A 19232-nucleotide genomic window follows, 5' to 3' on the forward strand; every position below is an offset into this window, starting at 1 on the left:
TGAACATCTGACAATGTTTTGTTTCTGGAAATACTCCCTTCTGAAATGTTTAACAAGGTGGTAGTTCATGGGAATATTTTTAGGGACATGATTAAACGTGGGAGAGGGACTGTTCTTAACTCTGTTCCCTCCACAATGAAAACACTTCACACATCTCTGTTTCTTAGAGGAAAAAAATTTGAAAGTATTCTAAACGAGAAACTAAAATGATAAATACCTTACAGAGAAAATATAGGTAGGACTTCAGAATTTCATATGCAATATGTTGAGTCTGACTTTATTTTCTGTTCTGTAATTTTCTGTTTTGTTCTGTTTCTTGACTGGCTGCAGTTGTAATATTGAAATGTTTATTTTACTCTTCCTCCTGGCAGAATGTTACCATTCTCATTACTGTGCATTCAGGGACCAGTGTCGCAGCCTATAATTTGTTCAGCTTGAAGTGGTTAGAACTACTTTTACAAGGTTGACACTGCTACACCTGAAATGTGCAGAGGAATATGTTGATTTGTGTGACTTGCTCATGAGATGATTAGCATAGAGACAAGTGCTTTACTGTTGTATTCTCTTTGAATATCATGTAAGTCATATACATTAAAACTATAAATGTTACCATTAAATTAGTGGCTTTGGAAAGCTACGCTGTAAAGAGATGACACTGTATTTGCAACAGACTCAGCCAAATTACTTCTGTGCTCAACCCCAAAAGTCCTGCAAAATGTTCAAACATGTACACTTTATTTGTACTAATAAACATTTATTCATTTGAGTCTCTGTTAATACTCACAATAAGACTTTGAGTTTCTCTGGAGACAAGCATTTAAAATGTATCAAGCTCTTAGGCTCTTCTAGTATGGTTCAGCTTTCAAGATGTGTCAGAACTTATTTCTGTGGGTTTTTGTGACAGCCCAACAACGTGCAGAAAAAAATGAGGAGGCAATTAGAACTCATTCATCTGGAGTAGTGGTAGGGAATTGTAATCACCCTCAGGCCAGTGCTGCCTCTTGAAATTTAAAAAACAGCCACTAAGAGTTCATGCCATGCTTTCTTCCCCCACTCCAGTTTAATGTGTATTCTTGTATGAGGTAGTTACTATCTTATGCTAAATTCTAGTAGATGCTTTGCACTGTTGTAATACAACTAATTCCTTATAGTGTTGGGAGTGGCGCTGCTTAACATCTTTTTCTGTGATATGGGCAGTGGAATCAAGTGCACCCTCAGCAAGTTTGCTGAGAACACCAAGCTGTGTGGTGTGGCCAAAATGCTGGAGGGAAGGGATGCTGTCCAGAGGGATCTTGATGGGTTTGAGAGGTGGGCCCATGCAAATTGCATGAAGTTGATCAAGGACAAGGTCCTGCAAATGCATTGTGGCAATCCCAAGCACAAATACAGGCTGGGTGGAGAAAGCATCTACAACAGTCTCTGAGGTGAAGGACCTGGGGCTGTTCATTGATGAGAGGCTCAACATGAGCTGACAATGTGGGCAAAAAGCCTGCATCAAAAGAAGCATGGCCAGCAAGGCCAGGTTGGAGGGGGCTCTGAGCAACCTCATCCAGTGGGAGGTGTCCCTGCCTGTGGCAGGGGGGTTGGAATTAGATGATGCTTAAAAGTTCCTGCCAACCCAAAGCGTTCTATGATTCTAGCTCCTATATGCTTTGAGTGTATAGTCTAATATATTATCATAGAATCATATTCTGTAGCTATGTTATAAAACTATTTTGCCTTTTTTACAGGTTTGAAATCTGCAAAATATTGCAAAAGTCTCTTTCTGTGACTGGAAATTTTGTTCTTCAATTCTTTGTTCTTCCTTTGGCATCATGCATCGTAGTCTAATTTTTCATGATGGAGAAAAACTGTGCCTAGCAATGGGAGATTTGTTAATTTGGCAACTCTTCTTAATACAAGTAATTTTGAGTCTTAAGGCATATGGTAGTCACTTGTGGCTCATGCATTTTGAATAATTCATTCCTCAGCTGAACAGAGGCTTGTTAATGATACCGATGTTCATTTATATACAATTTTGTCTTTATTTTTGCTTTTAGGTATTGTAGTGATAATTTAATTTTAAAAATAGCCAGAAATATCTAGAGAAAGCACATTTGAAAAGTTAATTTGATCAGGTTTAAAGCTTATTGCCAAGAAAGTATCTGTAAGTTACATTCATGTAGGTGGTAATTAACTGTGTTCAGCTAGTGGGATCATTTCCTGTATTTTGTTGGTAGACAACAAAACCAAGAACATCCAAGAACACTTATGCATATGTTTTTCAAAATAAGAGTCACATGTATTCCACAGTAAAAATTTGCCTATCCCATCTGGTTTCTGTGGAAGCATTCTATACTCTCTTAGTTTTTGTATTTCCCATAATAAAGAAGTGAAGAGGAGGAGGAACTTCCTGCTCTGTCAAGTGAAACACATGGAGATGTTGAAGGACGTATTGTAAAGTGCAGAATTAGCAGCAGAGGAAACTAGCTGAGAAAGTACAAAAATATAGAAAAGGGGAAATGTTTCCTAATTCAAGCCTCTTCATTAAAAATATAACTACAAAGCTGAACAATGTAACTGACAGTTTCCATGGTTTGGGATCATTTTTTTGCAGACTTCTTGAAAAGGCCGCTGGAAAATTATGTGAGAAAATTGAAAGTACCTGTCCACGTGATTCGAATGGAACAGCGTTCTGGATTGATTAGAGCCAGATTAAAGGGGGCTGCTGCATCTAAAGGCCAGGTCATCACCTTCTTAGATGCTCATTGTGAATGTACAGTAGGCTGGCTTGAACCTCTGCTGGCAAGGATCAAAGCTGACAGGTAATTAATTATCCATCTCTTGGTCCACATTGGTTTTGGGGTTTTTGTTAGTAAGAAATGTGCCAAATATTACAGTATAGCCTATAAGCAAATATCTACTTTCTGAAGGGTTGGATAAATTATGCATTTCTCATACATAAGAGATGAGAGGGGGGTGTAGGATTTAGAAGCTAATTCAGTGCAACTTTTAAAAGTAAAATTTGCTTTAAAGTGAAGCTTATATGGCATGCAATGAGATAATGCATCAAATAGCAGGAGTCCTGAACATCCTGAGAGAGCAATGGAATTTGAGGTCTTCTGTCTGCAGCCTGGCCCATTTTTTTCTTAAATTTGGGAAGATATTCTTGAGGAATAAATGAAGCCCTGATCTCATGTAACACCAACCCTGTTAGCATGATCTGTCAGGCTTACTGTTTTCAGGTTCTCATTGTGGTTTCTTTATTTTGTAATGTATTTGTATTGTGGAATTCTGTGCTGTGACTTGGTCCTCTGGAGTGCATTCTAAAGTTAGAAGAGTTACTGGAATCATGCTCATCCACACTACAGTAACACAGCTTTGTATTTATACCATAAGTCAAAATTTACAAGGCTTATACCATCTGTGATAGAAATTGTATTCAGAGGAAAAAAAAACCACAAATGAGAATGGTCTACTTAATAAAACATTCAGTAACTCTGTATTTTCCCACTAGGCTGCTAGTAAACAGCATATTAAATGGACCAGATACTAAGTATGGTATTACAGATTTCTGTTTTGTTCTTGTGGCTATAGATAGAATCTTTGTTTAGAAATGTGCTAAGGCATAATGCTAAGTGAACATTACACATTTTTGTGAGACTACAATATATAAAATGTTACCATTTGTGCAAATGGCCCAATTAAATAAGTTCTTTGAATTTTAGTGGCAAACCTTGAATCTTTTTCCAGAGCTTTCTGTGAGAGTAAGCATGCTTGATGGTGGTTATTTAAGAGTCTTTAGAATGATTAGAATTTGTTTCTCTGAGTATATGCCTTAATGTCAGGACAGTGGCAAGGAGGCTTCTTTCTGTTGAGTTTGATGCACTAGTTATACTTTGTGAATAATGACTATAATTTCTTCGTCCTGAGGGCATATAAGAATACTTGCCAGAGCTAGTGACCAACTTTTCGTTTCAAAACATGCAAGTTACTTGACTAGCAATGAAAGCTTTTATGTTACATACAATCACTGTGTAGTGTTGAGAAAGCTATGATAACTGTTTCCATCTGTAGAGGGATAAATATTATTGGTAATAATGCAAGTACTATTTTAAAAAAAGAGCTAGTGTTGCCAAAATTGCATTAGAAAAACATACTTTCCCTTACATTAATTAAAATTAAAAGAAAACAAAGCCAACTTCCTTGACGTTTTGGTTTCTGTTCTTTCCTTCCTCTAGGAGAACCGTAGTGTGTCCCATCATTGATGTAATTAGTGATGACACCTTCGAATATATGGCAGGTTCTGACATGACCTATGGTGGATTCAACTGGAAGCTGAATTTTCGTTGGTATCCTGTTCCTCAGAGGGAGATGGATCGACGGAAAGGAGACCGAACCCTTCCTGTTAGGTAATGAGAAACTATTAAATTGGTTAAAATGTTCCTCTTATGTTTACTCATACCCTTTGTAGGTTAATCTTGTTAGTGCGTACTTAATGAAGTGTGTTGTAGCATCGTTTTTGTCTGGTTGAGAGAACAGCATAAATGTTCTTTTAAGTGGATCAGTTGTTGGTAACTTTTTGTTAGTAATGAAGGAAGCAATTTGATTTTCACTTCAGACATATTAAGTTTTACGTCAATTGCTGGTGACTTGTGAGTTTTAACTGTTTTTATACTGATGTATTTTAATTGATGCTTACTTTTATATTTTCTAACAATATTCTGAAAAGGTTAATTTATTTTCAGCATGTGTGTATATACTTGTGTATGTGGATATGTATAAACTTAATGTCTTCCAAGTGCATGGATGGGAGGTGAATTTATACCTGCATGTCATGTAGATGTTATGACAAAGGTCATGAGAAAGACAGGTAACTTGTGTATAATGTGTACTTTTTAACAAATGCCAGTTATATTTTCTGACCTTACTATTCTTAGAAGTGAGCCATATTTACTTACAATAAAGTTGAGGATATGGTCTTTCTTTTTTTTTTTGTTTGTATGTTTTTCATTTAAGAAATCCAGAGGTCTTCTCAGAATAAAGCACAGTTTTCTTTTTTATCAATAAGGAATTTGTGAAAAAATCTGGATGTAACCCTGACTGTACCATTTTTCTTGTATGAAGCAATAATAGTGAAAGCAAGCAGATCACTTCATGACCTCCCATAACTTTTTCAAGAGCAGTTGCCAGAAGTATAAATTTCCTGTAAGAAACTGCTTTCTTTTTTATGAGTTACCAGCATTGGAGGCAGAAGTCTTCTCAGAAATGGCAGCAGCTTTCTAGGGGTTGTTGCTCTATCTGGACTCCAATTTGAAGTGAGAAAATAGGGAGAACTGTCACTAACTGTTTCTGTCTCTGGAAGACTTTTGAGCCAGCAAGCACAACAATGGTAAATTAGTTTGGATGGAAGCCTACTGAGAAGGAAGATGTTAGGAACAAAAAAAAAAGCTATTTTGTCAGCATAAGTGTGAAATATGACTGATGCTTATTTTTTGTCTTGTTTTTCCCCCTTTTCCTTCCCCTCAGGACACCTACAATGGCAGGAGGTCTCTTTTCAATAGACAGAGATTACTTCCAGGAAATTGGAACATATGATGCTGGAATGGATATTTGGGGAGGAGAAAACTTAGAAATTTCTTTCAGGGTAGGTAAAACTCTTCTTTTTTCAGTGTTTTACTATGTGGGACAATGCATATTGAGTTCTGTAATACATAGATCTGCTGCTTGCGTTCTGCCTGCTGCCTGTGTCCTCTCATGTTGCAGTTAGCACTTTGCTTCCTGTCACATTCCTCCAATGGAGATGCTCTCCAAAATGGAGAGCCTCATCCAGTCTGGCCTTGAACAATTCCAGGGAGGGGGCAACTGTGACTTCCCTGGACAACCTGTTCCAGTGTTTCACCACCCTCATAGAGAAGAATTTCCTCCTAATGTCTAATCTAAATCATCCCTTTTCCAGTTTTAAGCCATTTCCCCTTGTCCTATCACTACATGACCTTGCAAAAAGTCCTTCCCCAGCTTTCCTCTAGACTCCTTCAGGTACTAAAAGGCTGCTATAAGAGCATTCCCTTCTGCAGGCTAAACAATCCCAACTCTCTCAACCAGCCTGTCTTCATAGGAGAGGTGCTCCATCCCTCTCACTATCTTTGTGGCCTGTCTTAGGATTCATTCCAACAGCTCCATGTCCTTCTTGTGTTGGGGGGCTCCAGAACTTGACAGAGTATTCCATTTGGGGTTTCACAAGAGCAGAGGGGGAGAATCACCTCCCTTGACCTGCTGGCCTTGTTTCTTTTGATGCATCTCAGAACATGGTTGGTTTTCTGGGCTGCAAGCACCACCTGTTACTTCCCTGTGATTCATGTGAGCCTTTTCCTTCCTTTGCTGTCAGCTTGCCCAGTTCCCTAAAGTAATCTCTGAGGCCCAATACACTCCTTACTATGCTGCTTTCCTCAGCCTGTGAGCATCCTTATCTGTTTGAGCAGGAAACAGGCATACATTTCTCTTCATGCAGTATGTATTTTTTCTAGACCTTAACTAATGCTGTGTCCCCAACTTAAACAGAAACTGATTATGAACATTTTAAGCATTTTTTTTAAACACTTGAAGCCATGCAATAATTATTCTGTCACTTTTAGATTTGGCAATGTGGTGGCACTTTGGAGATTGTAACTTGTTCACATGTCGGGCATGTGTTCAGAAAAGCAACACCATACACTTTTCCAGGAGGTACAGGGCAGATAATTAACAAAAATAACAGAAGGCTTGCAGAAGTCTGGATGGATGAATTCAAAAACTTCTTTTACATAATTTCTCCAGGTAAGCAAGTCCTTGGTGTTATAAGAAATACCTATTAAGAATTAAAATCTTACTACTACTGGGAAAGAACTTGAGTATTTAAATAAAAATGTTATTTCTTTGAGGTTTGTAAGACAAAGCCCACTTAAGATGTACAAAAAAGGAAGGCCTTAATTAAAAAATAATTTTGTTAGCCAGAGATGTGCCCTGAAGTATTTTTTTATCTTTTAACATTTACATGATTTATGAATGAGCTTTATGTGCAGTGGAATTAAAGCTCGGTGGAATGTCAAAGAGCTCAACTGTAGTGCTTAAAACTAGCCATGCAAATACATCTCAATGTGCTGGAGTTTGGCCTCAGGCTTCTGTGTTGTAGGGATTCCAGGCTGAATAGATCAGAAGTGATTTCCAGTAGTATAAGTGGCAAAAGTTAACATCTTTTGGCTTGGAGGAGTTTGCTCTTCACTATCCAGAGTTGTAGGGGCAAGCTGCCAATATACTTGACTGTGGTGATATTTATTATGTTTCTTAAAATGGATTTTAACAAAACAAGAGGATGTAAAATAGGAGAGCAAATTTCCTATGAACTCAAACTTTCTGAGAAGAAAAATATTTCAGGAAAAACAAGGAAGCCTGGGAAATACTGAATTATTATTTTCCACTAGGAGGATATTTTTGTTGTTGTTTGGAAAAACAACAAACAGAGAGAGACAACTTTGTGTAGAAACAGACTTCCTCTCTAAATACTTGAAACAACAGAAACATTCAAATAATAAGTGGTAGTTCTATATGCCATGTGTGCTTTTCCAAAGATGTATCTTTAAAAACAGTATTTCCTTATGCCTTGTTTATTAAGCCTACTTTATTATTGAAACTCAAAAGCTGTAATAGAGTGTAGTGTGAGTCTGAACAGTGTCAAATTCTAGATTACAGGTTTTAAGAATACTTGTGAGAACAAATGACTGCAGATTTTTGGTGTTTTTTTATCTTAAGAAAATCCATTACTCAAATAATACTCTGTAGGATTTTAATTAAAAAAATAATTCTTGGTACTACTAAAAGCTATTTAGCTGAAATCAGAAGCTAACAGCTTATTGTTAGTGCCCCGCATTGTTATTAATAAAGCATTATGAAGTCAAACATGACATGTATAGATATATTCAGAAAAGTTGTCTATAACCAGGTGTAATTATTTTTGGTTAAGATTGCTTTTATGTATCCATGGCAAGAGGGATTTTAAAATCTATAAAGTATCTGGAACACCTAAGTATAAAAATAAGCCAATTCTTAAAAAATGATGTAAATTACTTAACACCATGATACGGCTCTGTAACTTTACATAAAATCTCTATAGTCCTTCCATTTTGTGTGGTAACAATAAGCCAAAAGAGGAGGCATACAGTTTGAGTTTTGTAGGATTTTGGTTTGCTAGGACTTTATTTCATGGCTTTGCAGTATTGCAGAATATGAATGCTTTCTCCCATTGTATGACAAGAATGAAAGAATTTAATTTAAAATAGATTATGGTAAACATTTTGAAGTGGTGAAAGTAACTTAAGCAATCATCTATAACTGCACTGTGTATTTTCTTTCCTTTCAAAAGATGTGTGTCTGCATAGTTTGTATGCTAATAATGATCTGTGGATTTGGATGTGTTCTTGCCAAGCTCCCTGTAGAGCATCTGTACCTACTGACTGGAACACCACCTCATTTGTGTACCTGTATCTGTATTGACACTGCACTAAACTTTGGTATTAGCATTTCCAGGTGTTTCAAGAATAGGCTCATATAGCACCTGAATAATTTGGGTTACTCTGAAATTGTTTTGTTGTCTTAGGCTGCAGAGAGAGTGGTTACCAGTGTGGTTCATTCTTAGCTATGACAGAATACTTGTCATTCACGAACACCTCACTGTTGTTGTTCTGGTATCTCCAGTCCTACCTGACTTTTGCAGTCTCTGATTTTACCTGTTGACAGCAAATAAGTGTAAATTTAATTAAATCTTTCTGGTCAGTAGTTATCTTAGGAACTTGGTTACCTCTGCTATGTTGGCTTATTTAGCCATACACTGCCTTTCCAGGTATCCTTCTAAAATAAATTGCAAATGTTTAGTTCTTGCAGAATAATGGTGTAGTGACTCTCAGCAGTACCCTCAGAATACAGTAGGCAGCCTGTGAAACTCTTTGCTAGTACTTTGTGTATTTGAATATTACTCTGATAGTGTTACAACTTCTTGCAAGGAACAAGGTGAGAATTTTTAAGCTGGTGCTGGTTTGCAAGCCTGACTGCAGATAAACAAGGAAAACAGACAATCCTCTATGCATCTGTGTTTTTTTCTCAGTAGTTCACACAGATGAGAAAATTGTTTTTTGAAGGAGGTAATATACTGACAGGCATCACTGAGCCTAGCTAACAAGAAAATTGTTTCCTCCTTTATGTCCTTTCTCTTCTGATCCCCTAAGATAGTGAATCAAGAGGGGTTGGTCCAGGAGAGCAAGCCTAGGATTCTCAGGTAGCTTTGTTGTCTGAGGGGGAAAGGCTTACTGCTTGAATGATAGTAACTCAAGATACTTTTTACTATTAATGTTATGTATTTAAATGGAGAGCTACCCTCTTGAAAAGTAAGCCTGTAGTCCTTTTTCCTTTAGTAGGTGCAGTCTAGTAGAAATTGTTACTTGTCTGTTTTAAGCTTTCATGCATTTTAGAAGCCATCTCCCTGCTTAAAAGTGGTTAGGTACAGATACAGGTTGGGCAGGAAAGTGTTGCAGCAGCTGTTGCTCAGCCAAAATCAAGCCTCTCTTACTGTGCACAGCAGCTCTTCTCCATGATAGTAATGGCACAAGCTGCAATCTAGTCTCAGTTTTCCTCACAGTTATGCAATACAGCATGGTGCCATTCCTCTTAGGATTTCAGAAAACAAATCCAGCATGTGCAGGTGAATAGTCTGATTCCTGGCTCAAGTTCCTCTATTCTGTGAACTCTACCATTGCTTTCTTTCTAGTGTTTTCATTTCATCACTTTCACCAGCCTAAAATACTGGGACTGGGTTGCCCAAGGTTAGGCTTCACGAGATGACAGCATCACCAAGCTTGTATGGAAATTAATTTTATTGTTGACACAAAGTTTGCCCCAGAAGGTATCTTCCATTGCACTGGGACTAACTGGAGAGGCAGAAGGCTTGAAAAGATAGATTACAGAATTACCTGAGCAAGAGCTGTCTAGACATAGGTGTTTTGTCCTGAAAACTGGGTCAGTAAGCCTAGTTTCTAATCACTGCACACACTTGTCTCTAGACAAGTGCAGTAAGTCCCTATTAGTTATGTACAGGGATAACGTTTTTATTTATGGGTGGTGGGGAGGGCAGAGGGCTGAGCCCCCGATGGTAGTTCTGGCAATGTAGCTAAGCCTATGTTAAAAATAAGTACTGAGCGATGCCATGTGTTCTCGTTTTCAGCTAGTATTCCCTATTATCTTTAATTGGGAATGCAAATAATGTAGCTATTCAAATTGGTTTAAAATGGTTATTGCTTATTGAGTTTCATAATACTGAATAAAAACCAAGTGATATGATTTTTAACAGGAGACTAGTTTCGGATGAAACAGTTTTCATACTGTGCTTTTGAAAATGATTGAGCAATTTATAATCTGGAAGAAAACTTCATCCTTTTTTTTCAAAGCGTTTTAACATAAATGTATTGCCACATATTAACTTGGCAAGAAAATCTTCAGCTTTTGAAATTCTGAGAATGACAGAATTGTTGCAACATGGCTGACGGGAAGCTTAAATATAAGGTGGTAAAGAAAATTAAACTCAAGAAGGGGTATTCTATTCTATGTCTCTTATGATAGGCATAATTTTTATGTGGTTTTATAGAGGTATAAGGAAAGACCATTATATATTGCTGATCAGAGAAGTCTGATACTGCATACCAAACTTCTAGAACAGTGACAGAAGAAGATGCTGAGATGTCTTACATTGGTAAAGAACAGCTCTGGTGATCGTGTAATTGGATGATTTGATGCGGGGATTTTTGCCTTATCAATATTTATTTTTGAGTGCTTCTTTAGGCATATGTGTGAAAAAATCGTACCATTTTCCCACAGCAAACAGCAAGCTGTGTGACAAATTGGGAGGTCTGTGCTTTTAATGTAGTTGAGAGAGGGGGATATCCAAATTATATGGCCAAGTAAAGACAACAGTAGCAATCACTATTTCAGATTTTTTATTTTTAATTAAATCAAAATATTTGAAAGAACAGATAGTGGACATGATTGTGTTTGTGATGCACATACTTGCAGAATCTGGCATAATTATCTCCTGGGAGGAAGACTTGGTCTAATTCTTGTTTTGTGGTTCATTGTTGTTTGGTTTGATTTGGTTTTTTGTAGACCAGCCTTTTAAAAACAAGTACAAAACCACTGGAAAGTATATGTGACTGCTCATATATAAACTTTACTGGTTTGTGAAGGCAATAGTGATTTAGAGAGATACTTTATTTTTTTATGACTTGTTGTGCAGTTTTCCTAGTTTGCTTCCATTTTTTATTTTCCACAAAAGAATTGTTACCCATAAGTAGCTGCCACTGCACTGTGTGCTGCTATTGCACAGAATCATAGAATGGTTAAGGTTGGAAGGCACCTTAAAGAACATCAGATTCTAACCTCCCTGCTATGAGCAGAGACACTTCACACTAGACCAGGCTGCACAAGCCTCTTCCAACCTGGCCTTGAACGCCTCCAGGGTGGGAGCTTCCACAACCTCCCTTGGTAACCTATTCCAGCACCTTACTACCCTCATGGTGAAGAATTACTTGCAATGTCTAACCTAAATCTACCCTCTTTCAGTTTAAAACCATCACCCCTTGTCCTGTCACTGTCCTCTCCGGTAAAAATCCCTCCCCAGCTTTCCTGTAGCCCCTTTCAAGTACTGGAAGGCCACTATAAGGTCTCCCTGCAGCCTTCTTTTCTCTAGGCTGAACAGCCCCAATTCTCTCAGCTTGTCCTCATAGCAGAGGTGCTCCAGGCCATTCATCATCTTGATGGCCCTTCTCTGGACCCTCTCCAACAGGTCTATATCTTTCTTGTGCTGAGGGCTCCAGAACTGTACACAGTATTCCAGGTGGGGTCTGAGCAGAGCAAAGGGGCAGAATCCCCTCCCTGCCCAGCAGGCCACACTTCTTTTGATGCAGCCCAGGATGCAGTTGCTCTCTGGGCTCCAGCACACACTGGTGGCTCATGTTGAGCTTCTCATCAACTACCACCCCCAAGTCCTTCTCCTCAGGACTGCTCTCCAGCCATTCTCCCCCCAGCCTCTATTTGTGCCTGGGGCTGTGCCAACCCAGGTACAGGACCCTACTCTTGGCCTTGTTGAACTTCATGAGGTTGGCACTGGCCCACCTCTCCAGCCTGTCAAGGTCCCTCTGGTTGGCATCCCTTCCCTCTAGGGTGTCAACTACTCCACACAACTTGGTGTTATCAGCATAGGAACACTCAAACTAGTTTTATGTAATATAAATGAGGTACCGGAAACCTGGGAAACAGAGTAATTCAGCCCTGTTAAGAGGACACCCCTAAGGAAACTACAGTGGTTCAGTGATTCAGTCCATCTGCTAACATGATACTATCTGTGGTCTGACTGTAGTTGGTATGTCAGTATAAGGTTTGGGGCAGGCTTAACTTCAGAGAGGATTAAAAAAAAATATTTCATACGAAAAATGGTTAAATGACATATAATACACACCTTTTTTTTTATTACTGTGGGGGGAATATTGGCTGGCACTTTTCTTTCTATGTGGTGATATTTACAACTGCTTTAAGAAACAGCACCCTTGTTTGCTATTTACATAATTTTACATATAATTCTTTATGGTTGTGACCTTAATTCTTGTGGCCATTCAGTGATATGACAAAGCTTTAGCAGTTTTGTTTTCCAAAGATCAGTGTAGCAAACTCTGATGAATGAGTTTTGAGTTTCATAAGGTCGTTGTAAGCATGGCATAACTATTTCATCCATCAGCTGCTTTTCATCACATACTCTTCCTGCTTCTTTATCTCTTGAGAAAGTTCTACGTTTGGTGTAGAGGGGGTGAAGATAGGGCACTGTTTTGAGATGGATTTTATTTTTTGTTTAGTTTGTGTTTTGATTTTGTTTGGGGATTTCTTTTGTTACTGGAAAGCCTAGACTGAAGTTTTTTGGGCTTCTATTTTAGGAGATTCTAACATTTCATTAACACTAATAAAAAATTCATTAAAAAACAAGCTTTATTTGCTTTCATTCCCTTACCAATATAGTTCTCTATAATTTTTTTATAACAACTTATTTTTAAAAAATAATATTAAAAATATAAAAGCCTAGCTAGCATTTATTCTTTCTGGAATACTGGAATCACTATTTTTTTATTCATATTTACAAACATTTAGCTGAAATTATGCAGATATCTGTCTCAATTGAGTAGCAATACACCATCTGCTGGCAAGTCAATTTAATAACACAGTATGCCAACTTGGGAATGTCTTGAATTCAATTTCAAAAAGTCATAAATTTTAAATGTAGTTCACAGTTCTCTAAGTGGAGAGACTTCTGAAAAATATATGCAGCTGGAGGTGTATAGTGTGGTGGTCAGTGGAATTATATTTGTGTTCTGGGAGGGGAATTTAAATTCCTTAAACCTGTTCTTTTTTGGGTTGAGTTTTTGTTTGGGTTGAGTTTTTTTGTAGTGTATTATGTTTGGCCTGCGTGGTAGGGAGTGAAGTGTAGGAAATTCAAACCAGATTCAAACTAGGATTTATCGTACCCATAATTAATTAATTACTGCAATATTAGTTACTATAGTGCTTCATTCTGGTGTGGCAAAAAACATCTACTGATCATAAACACCCTCCTCAACCCATGTGCAAATGGGACTTGCAGAAATTGATTTTCAGAAGGTATTAAAACAACCATAAAGGAAAAGTCTAACAACCAAAAAGATAACAGTCCTAACAGTGAACATACTTTCTGTGTCTGCTGCAGTTATATTGAACAAATACTGAATTACTAAGAGGTTGGTTCCTTATGTGAAGGCTCCTTTCTGACTGTTTGCACTGTTAGATGATGAAGGGTCCAACAGTGGTACCAGCCTTACAGAATTAAATTAAAATGTAATTCCCCTTACTCATCACAAGAGATTGCAATGTTACACTGTGTAGATGTGCACCCCAGATGCCATTGTGGCTAGAATGTCATTAGTGACTATCACAGTTTCAGTCTTTCTCCCGTGATAACTTAGTAAGCAATTGTGTTCAAATTGTTCCATAAACCACAGGTAAGAAACTGCCAGATCTAGTGATTCCATATTTATTATAATTTTCTGGAAAAAGAAGTCTCAGTAGAGACTGATGTGATCTCTCTGAAAATATAAACAACATAATGCTGTATTAAAAAAAAATACAAACAACCCACAAGTTTTTTGTGTAGAGAGGACTTTTTCTGAAGAGTCTTTCATACAAGCAGTATATTATACTAATCACTTCTGTAGTAAGTGGAATTACATAAAGTTTACTAGCAACCATTACATACAACTTTTGTTTCAACAGGAGTTACTAAAGTCGATTATGGGGACATATCATCACGACTTGGACTAAGACGCAAGCTCCAGTGCAAGCCTTTCTCCTGGTACTTGGAGAATGTTTATCCTGATTCCCAAATTCCACGTCATTATTTTTCTCTGGGAGAGGTAAGATTTTATCATACATATTTATCTACCCTATGTAAAGTATGTTGAGCAGTAAGTTGCTTATGTTCTGAACTGATTAGGGCAAACAAGTTACCTCCAGCGAGGTTCAAGAGTCTTGCACCTGTGTTCCTTTCATGTGCAAAGTGATACATTGAGCTTCTCAGTGGGGCAGAAATCTGAGCTTTGGTATATAGTACTGTAATTTCAGCACTCTCCCTTTTTTACTACTGTAGTAAGTGTCATATAGAAGGGCTTTAGAAGTAGTCCTTCAGAAATGTATATTTATGGATAACTTTCTGTTTAACATTCTCTATGTGGAATATGAGCAGTGCTTTGCTTAAAAAAATAGACCAGGTCAAGCAATAGCTTTGCCTAAAAATTGCTTGTATCTTCACCCCCAGAACTCTTGTCAGACCTGCAAACTCCAGTGATCCTGAACTTTTGCTTGGCATCTCTGTTTTTTTTTGTTAATATGTCTTAAGTGACTGTAGAAGTAGGACAGATGATGGTGTAATGAATAAGCACATATCTACTCTCTCCCCTATAAGTTATGTTGACCCAAATATTGGGCTTTTTTTTGGGATGATTTTGTACTGTTTGTTCTTAAAAGAAACGTTTTTAACAAAATGGAGCAGGCATTCATGCTGCTGCATGAATGTCAGGAGACTGATATTCATGCCTACTTACTGTGTAGTAATAGAGGGATTAAGGCTGTAACTCAAGAAAGGAGAAAATTGAACTCAGTCACCCGTGATTTCAAAGGGAATTAAACCTACTGTGCCTAGGAGTGTGCTTTAAAATTTCTGGCAATTTTGGGTTGGAGCTTTAATTGTGTCGACTATGCTGTAGCTGAGTCTTTGAGCAAAAAGAATCCCCAAGATGCAAAGATCCCCAAAAGAAAACAAAGAAACAAACATGATTCTGTAACCTGGTAGCTCCAGCATTTGCTTGGGAGTTGAAGTGTCAGATAGTGGTCTCTCATGGTACAGTTCCTGTATTTTGTATTTCGTTCACATAACCTCTGGGTGTACAGCAGAGAGAACTGATGCCAGTGTGGTTTGAGATGAGCCTCTTTCTTGTCTAAAAACAACAACCTTTGGTGATGTGCTTTTTTTCACTTCTAGATAAGAAATGTGGAGACAAATCAATGTCTGGATAACATGGCAAGAAAAGAAAATGAGAAAGTTGGAATCTTCAACTGCCATGGGATGGGTGGCAATCAGGTGACAATATTTTATTATCTTAATGTATTATTTGGAACACTACTTCTCATCAGAACAATATTTTTATTATTACAGTAGTTATCCTTAAACTTTACAACTTAAGTATATTTAAGGAAGCCATCACTGAAGATGCCTGGAAGAGAACAGGCATGAGATTTGGTGGTTGGTTGTCCGTTGTAGCTTTTTGAGTCCTGGTTGCAACAGATTTTAGATAAACTTTCAAGTGAAAAGTTAAATGAGGGGAGGAGTCGGAGGCTGCTGTAAGCCAAGCTTCATGTCTTGTAGGTTCTCTGAGACTGTTTCCTAGTTAGACCTCCTGTTTCATAGAATCGTAGAATTGTTTGAGTTGGAAGGGACTTTAAAGATCATCTAGTTCCAATCCCCTGCATGGGCAGGGACACCCCCCAGTAGATCAGGCTGCTTTAAAAAAAGCCAAACATGCCTGTACCTGAAATGCTAGTTTTAGTGTACATTTTTCTGAGTGTTGGTTCTGGAATTTGTTTTACATCTGTTTTTTCATTCTACTTCAATAATTCTTGGTGAATTATTTTCTGGTATACAAAGATTACCTGTTTTTGGAATCATTCTGTTTCTGTGCAGGAAGCAGTCTGCAATTTAAAAATGTCAATTTTGTCTGAAGAGCTTTTTCATATAGTATATTTATTCCCTTAAAAAAAATTATTTCTCTGTGTGCTGAAGATGGGGAAAAAAGTGGTGTATTGGATCTTAATGAAGTAATGCACAGGTGTTCCCTCTTCCCCTTACTCTGGTAGTCTTTTAGTTGAACTTTTTTCAGTTCCTCTCATTCATTTTCTGTTCAGGTTTTCTCTTATACTGCCAACAAAGAAATTCGAACTGATGATCTGTGTTTAGATGTATCTAAACTTAATGGCCCAGTAACGATGCTCAAGTGCCACCATCTAAAAGGAAATCAGCTTTGGGAGTATGATCCAGTGGTAAGTCTTCTAATGACTTGTGACATTAAAATGGGACAACTTTTTTTTCCATGAGCCTACAGAGCAACATGTTGCTTTGTGAGATCAATATTTGACAGTCAAAAGAGGAAACAAAGTCATGATTATGTTCCACTGCCATCTTTAATTCTGATGTAGTCACTTTGAGTATACTTGTATTAATTTAATTACCTGGTGAGTTTTTAGAGAGCTCTTAGAGGAATAGTTTCAATGTGCTTTCACATCCTCTGAAGAAATATAATCTGCTAGTGTAGTGTTCTGTTATGGTGATATCAACAATGGAAAAATATTCCAAGCATCTGCTGGTCCAGTAAATGGTAGTGCTAATGATCTTGTAACCAATTTCAGCACCAGGTGTCTTATCTCACAAAAGATACAAAAGAAATAATTTCCTAATTAAAATATCAGCATCTCAAAATTATAAGCAAGGTTTTACATTTCTAGTCATGGCATGGTTAAGGTAGAGTTGCTTAAAGCTGCTTTATTTTAACAATTTTCTTTCTTGTACATAAAGTTCAAATTTATTTTGAAGTTCGTGTGTTGAACTGCTGTATCTGGAAATTATTAACTGCTCATCTCTTCATTGTCATTATGATTTGCAAGTTTCATAGACAATTTTGTGATTGAGTAGTACTGTCAAGAACTCTTGACTTCAGGGTATGGCTCATTAGCAAAAAAGAAAATTCTCAAGCTTGTTAATATAAATCAATTATTGCAAAGGACAGTTGCAAGTCAAGTTATGGAAGAGGAATCTTGCCAGTATAATAATTGTGGCTATTTGATAAAGAGAACATGTAGATATTTAGGTACTAAAAAGTTATTTCACTTTTTTTTTTTTAAAGGGGGAGAAGGTATTTCTAACTCAATAGACTTGCTGTAGATTTTAGCAGCTGGGGTGTTAGTGAAACCTACAACTTTTAACAATAAAAGGGAATATGTATGAATGACAATTTTTTTACTAGGATGGCAATAACTGTGGAAGACAGTGGATCTCAACTAGGATTTCTGCACATTGCTATCAGCTACTGATAGGAGACTGAAGAAAGTTGTTGAAGGCTTTCAGGATTTAATGTTAGCTGACATTATTAGATTTGAGTCTTGGCAACCATTCATTCTTGTTTTTAATGTTGTTAGTTTATCTAACTTCAGTAAGACAAGTAATATTGCTATATGCAGTGATTCCCCAAACAGCAAGTCCTTTTTATTTTCTATCTACTTTATCAGTGCTGAGAACATTACATCTACAGACACCTAATTGTGATAGTCTATCTTGCAGTGATTGCCACAGACTGTAAAACAGACCTCCCCGATATCAATGCCCAGACATAAATTTTGTGGTGTGTGGTTTTTCTCTTTATTTTGTCAGTGGAAAATCTAGGTATAATGTTTAGACCTGTACTGAAAGCTGGGTAATAAAGCACAGAAGTAAGTTAGAGAATACTTAGCAAGACCCCTGGCCCATGTAGTTGGGTGAATTTTCTGGATTTTTTTTTTTCCCTTCTCTTTCTGTTCAGCAGATGTGTAAGAAGCACATTTCCCTTAATGGAAGGAAAAGAAAGGAGGAGGAAAACCAAAAAAAGCTGTGCATTAGTTATTTGTCTGCTTAAGTCTGTTCCAACTCTGTTCTTCAGGTGTTGTATGAGTGTAGGAGATTGATGTGCTCTGTTTTTTGTTCTGTTTTGGGGTTTGTTTTTTTTAAATTTTTGCTACTCATGCACAAAAGGCCTGCCTGTTCTGCTACTTTTCAGTCAGTCCAGTGTCCTGGCTGTACTGCTGAGTGAGAGGAGAAATACTGATAGTAATGCCAGGCAGTACCATAGACAGGCTGGTGCACTGCGGAGTATCCATTATACAGTGGCAGGAAGTGCAGCTTCTGAAGATCTCTCCTCTGTGAGGGGATAGTGCTAAGATAGTTAAAGCGCTGTATGGAAGATTGCAGAAGATTAGTAGATATGGGAAAACATACACCTGTGTGTGTATTTTTACACTTTTTTTTAAAAGAACATGGAGGTCAGTATTGTATTCCCAAATGAGGAAAAAAGTGGACTTCTGAATTCAGTTCTGAATTCGTTCTGATTCAGTGTGTTCATTCTGAGCTGATCAAAACTACAAATAAAACTAATGGTCAAAATCGTATACCTTACCAAACTGTAATTTCTGGCTCCTCAAAGATTCCCAGCTGTGTAGTCATAATTAAAACTGATGGATAGAAAGAACGTCATTTAGAAGTTTCAGACTGTTCAGTTCTTCACAAAACAATGCTTTTAGTATCTACAACATCAAATGGCATATGGAAACCTTATTTTGAACTGGGACCTGGAGTCCATAACCAAGGGGTCTCATCTAGTTCTTGTTTACATCAGGAATAATTTTAATGGCCACTAGAAACTTTTTTATTAGCTGATGCCTGGTGATTTTTGTAAAACTAATTTGTTTTTATTTTGTCTTCAAGAAATTAACCCTGCTGCATGTAAACAGTAACCAGTGCCTGGACAAAGCCACCGAAGAGGACAGCCAGGTACCCAGCATCAGAGACTGCAACGGCA

At 37.4% G+C, this 19232-nt stretch overlaps 1 protein-coding gene across 2 annotated transcripts in view; it reads left to right on the top strand.

Moving 5' to 3' along the window:
• GALNT1 (polypeptide N-acetylgalactosaminyltransferase 1) overlaps nt 1–19232 on the top strand; it is a 44013-nt gene that overhangs the window by 23168 nt on the left and 1613 nt on the right. For both annotated transcript variants that reach the window (XM_009996504.1, XM_009996505.1), the window contains exons 4-11: nt 2597–2804; nt 4221–4391; nt 5509–5626; nt 6615–6795; nt 14350–14489; nt 15614–15712; nt 16534–16668; nt 19139–19230. In XM_009996504.1, the coding sequence (XP_009994806.1) occupies nt 2597–2804; nt 4221–4391; nt 5509–5626; nt 6615–6795; nt 14350–14489; nt 15614–15712; nt 16534–16668; nt 19139–19230 (1144 nt within the window). The remainder of the gene's footprint in view (nt 1–2596; nt 2805–4220; nt 4392–5508; nt 5627–6614; nt 6796–14349; nt 14490–15613; nt 15713–16533; nt 16669–19138; nt 19231–19232) is intronic.

Source organism: Chaetura pelagica, unplaced genomic scaffold (assembly GCF_000747805.2).
Source record: "Chaetura pelagica isolate M959 unplaced genomic scaffold, ChaPel_1.0 scaffold82, whole genome shotgun sequence".
Taxonomy (NCBI): Eukaryota; Metazoa; Chordata; class Aves; order Apodiformes; family Apodidae; genus Chaetura; species Chaetura pelagica.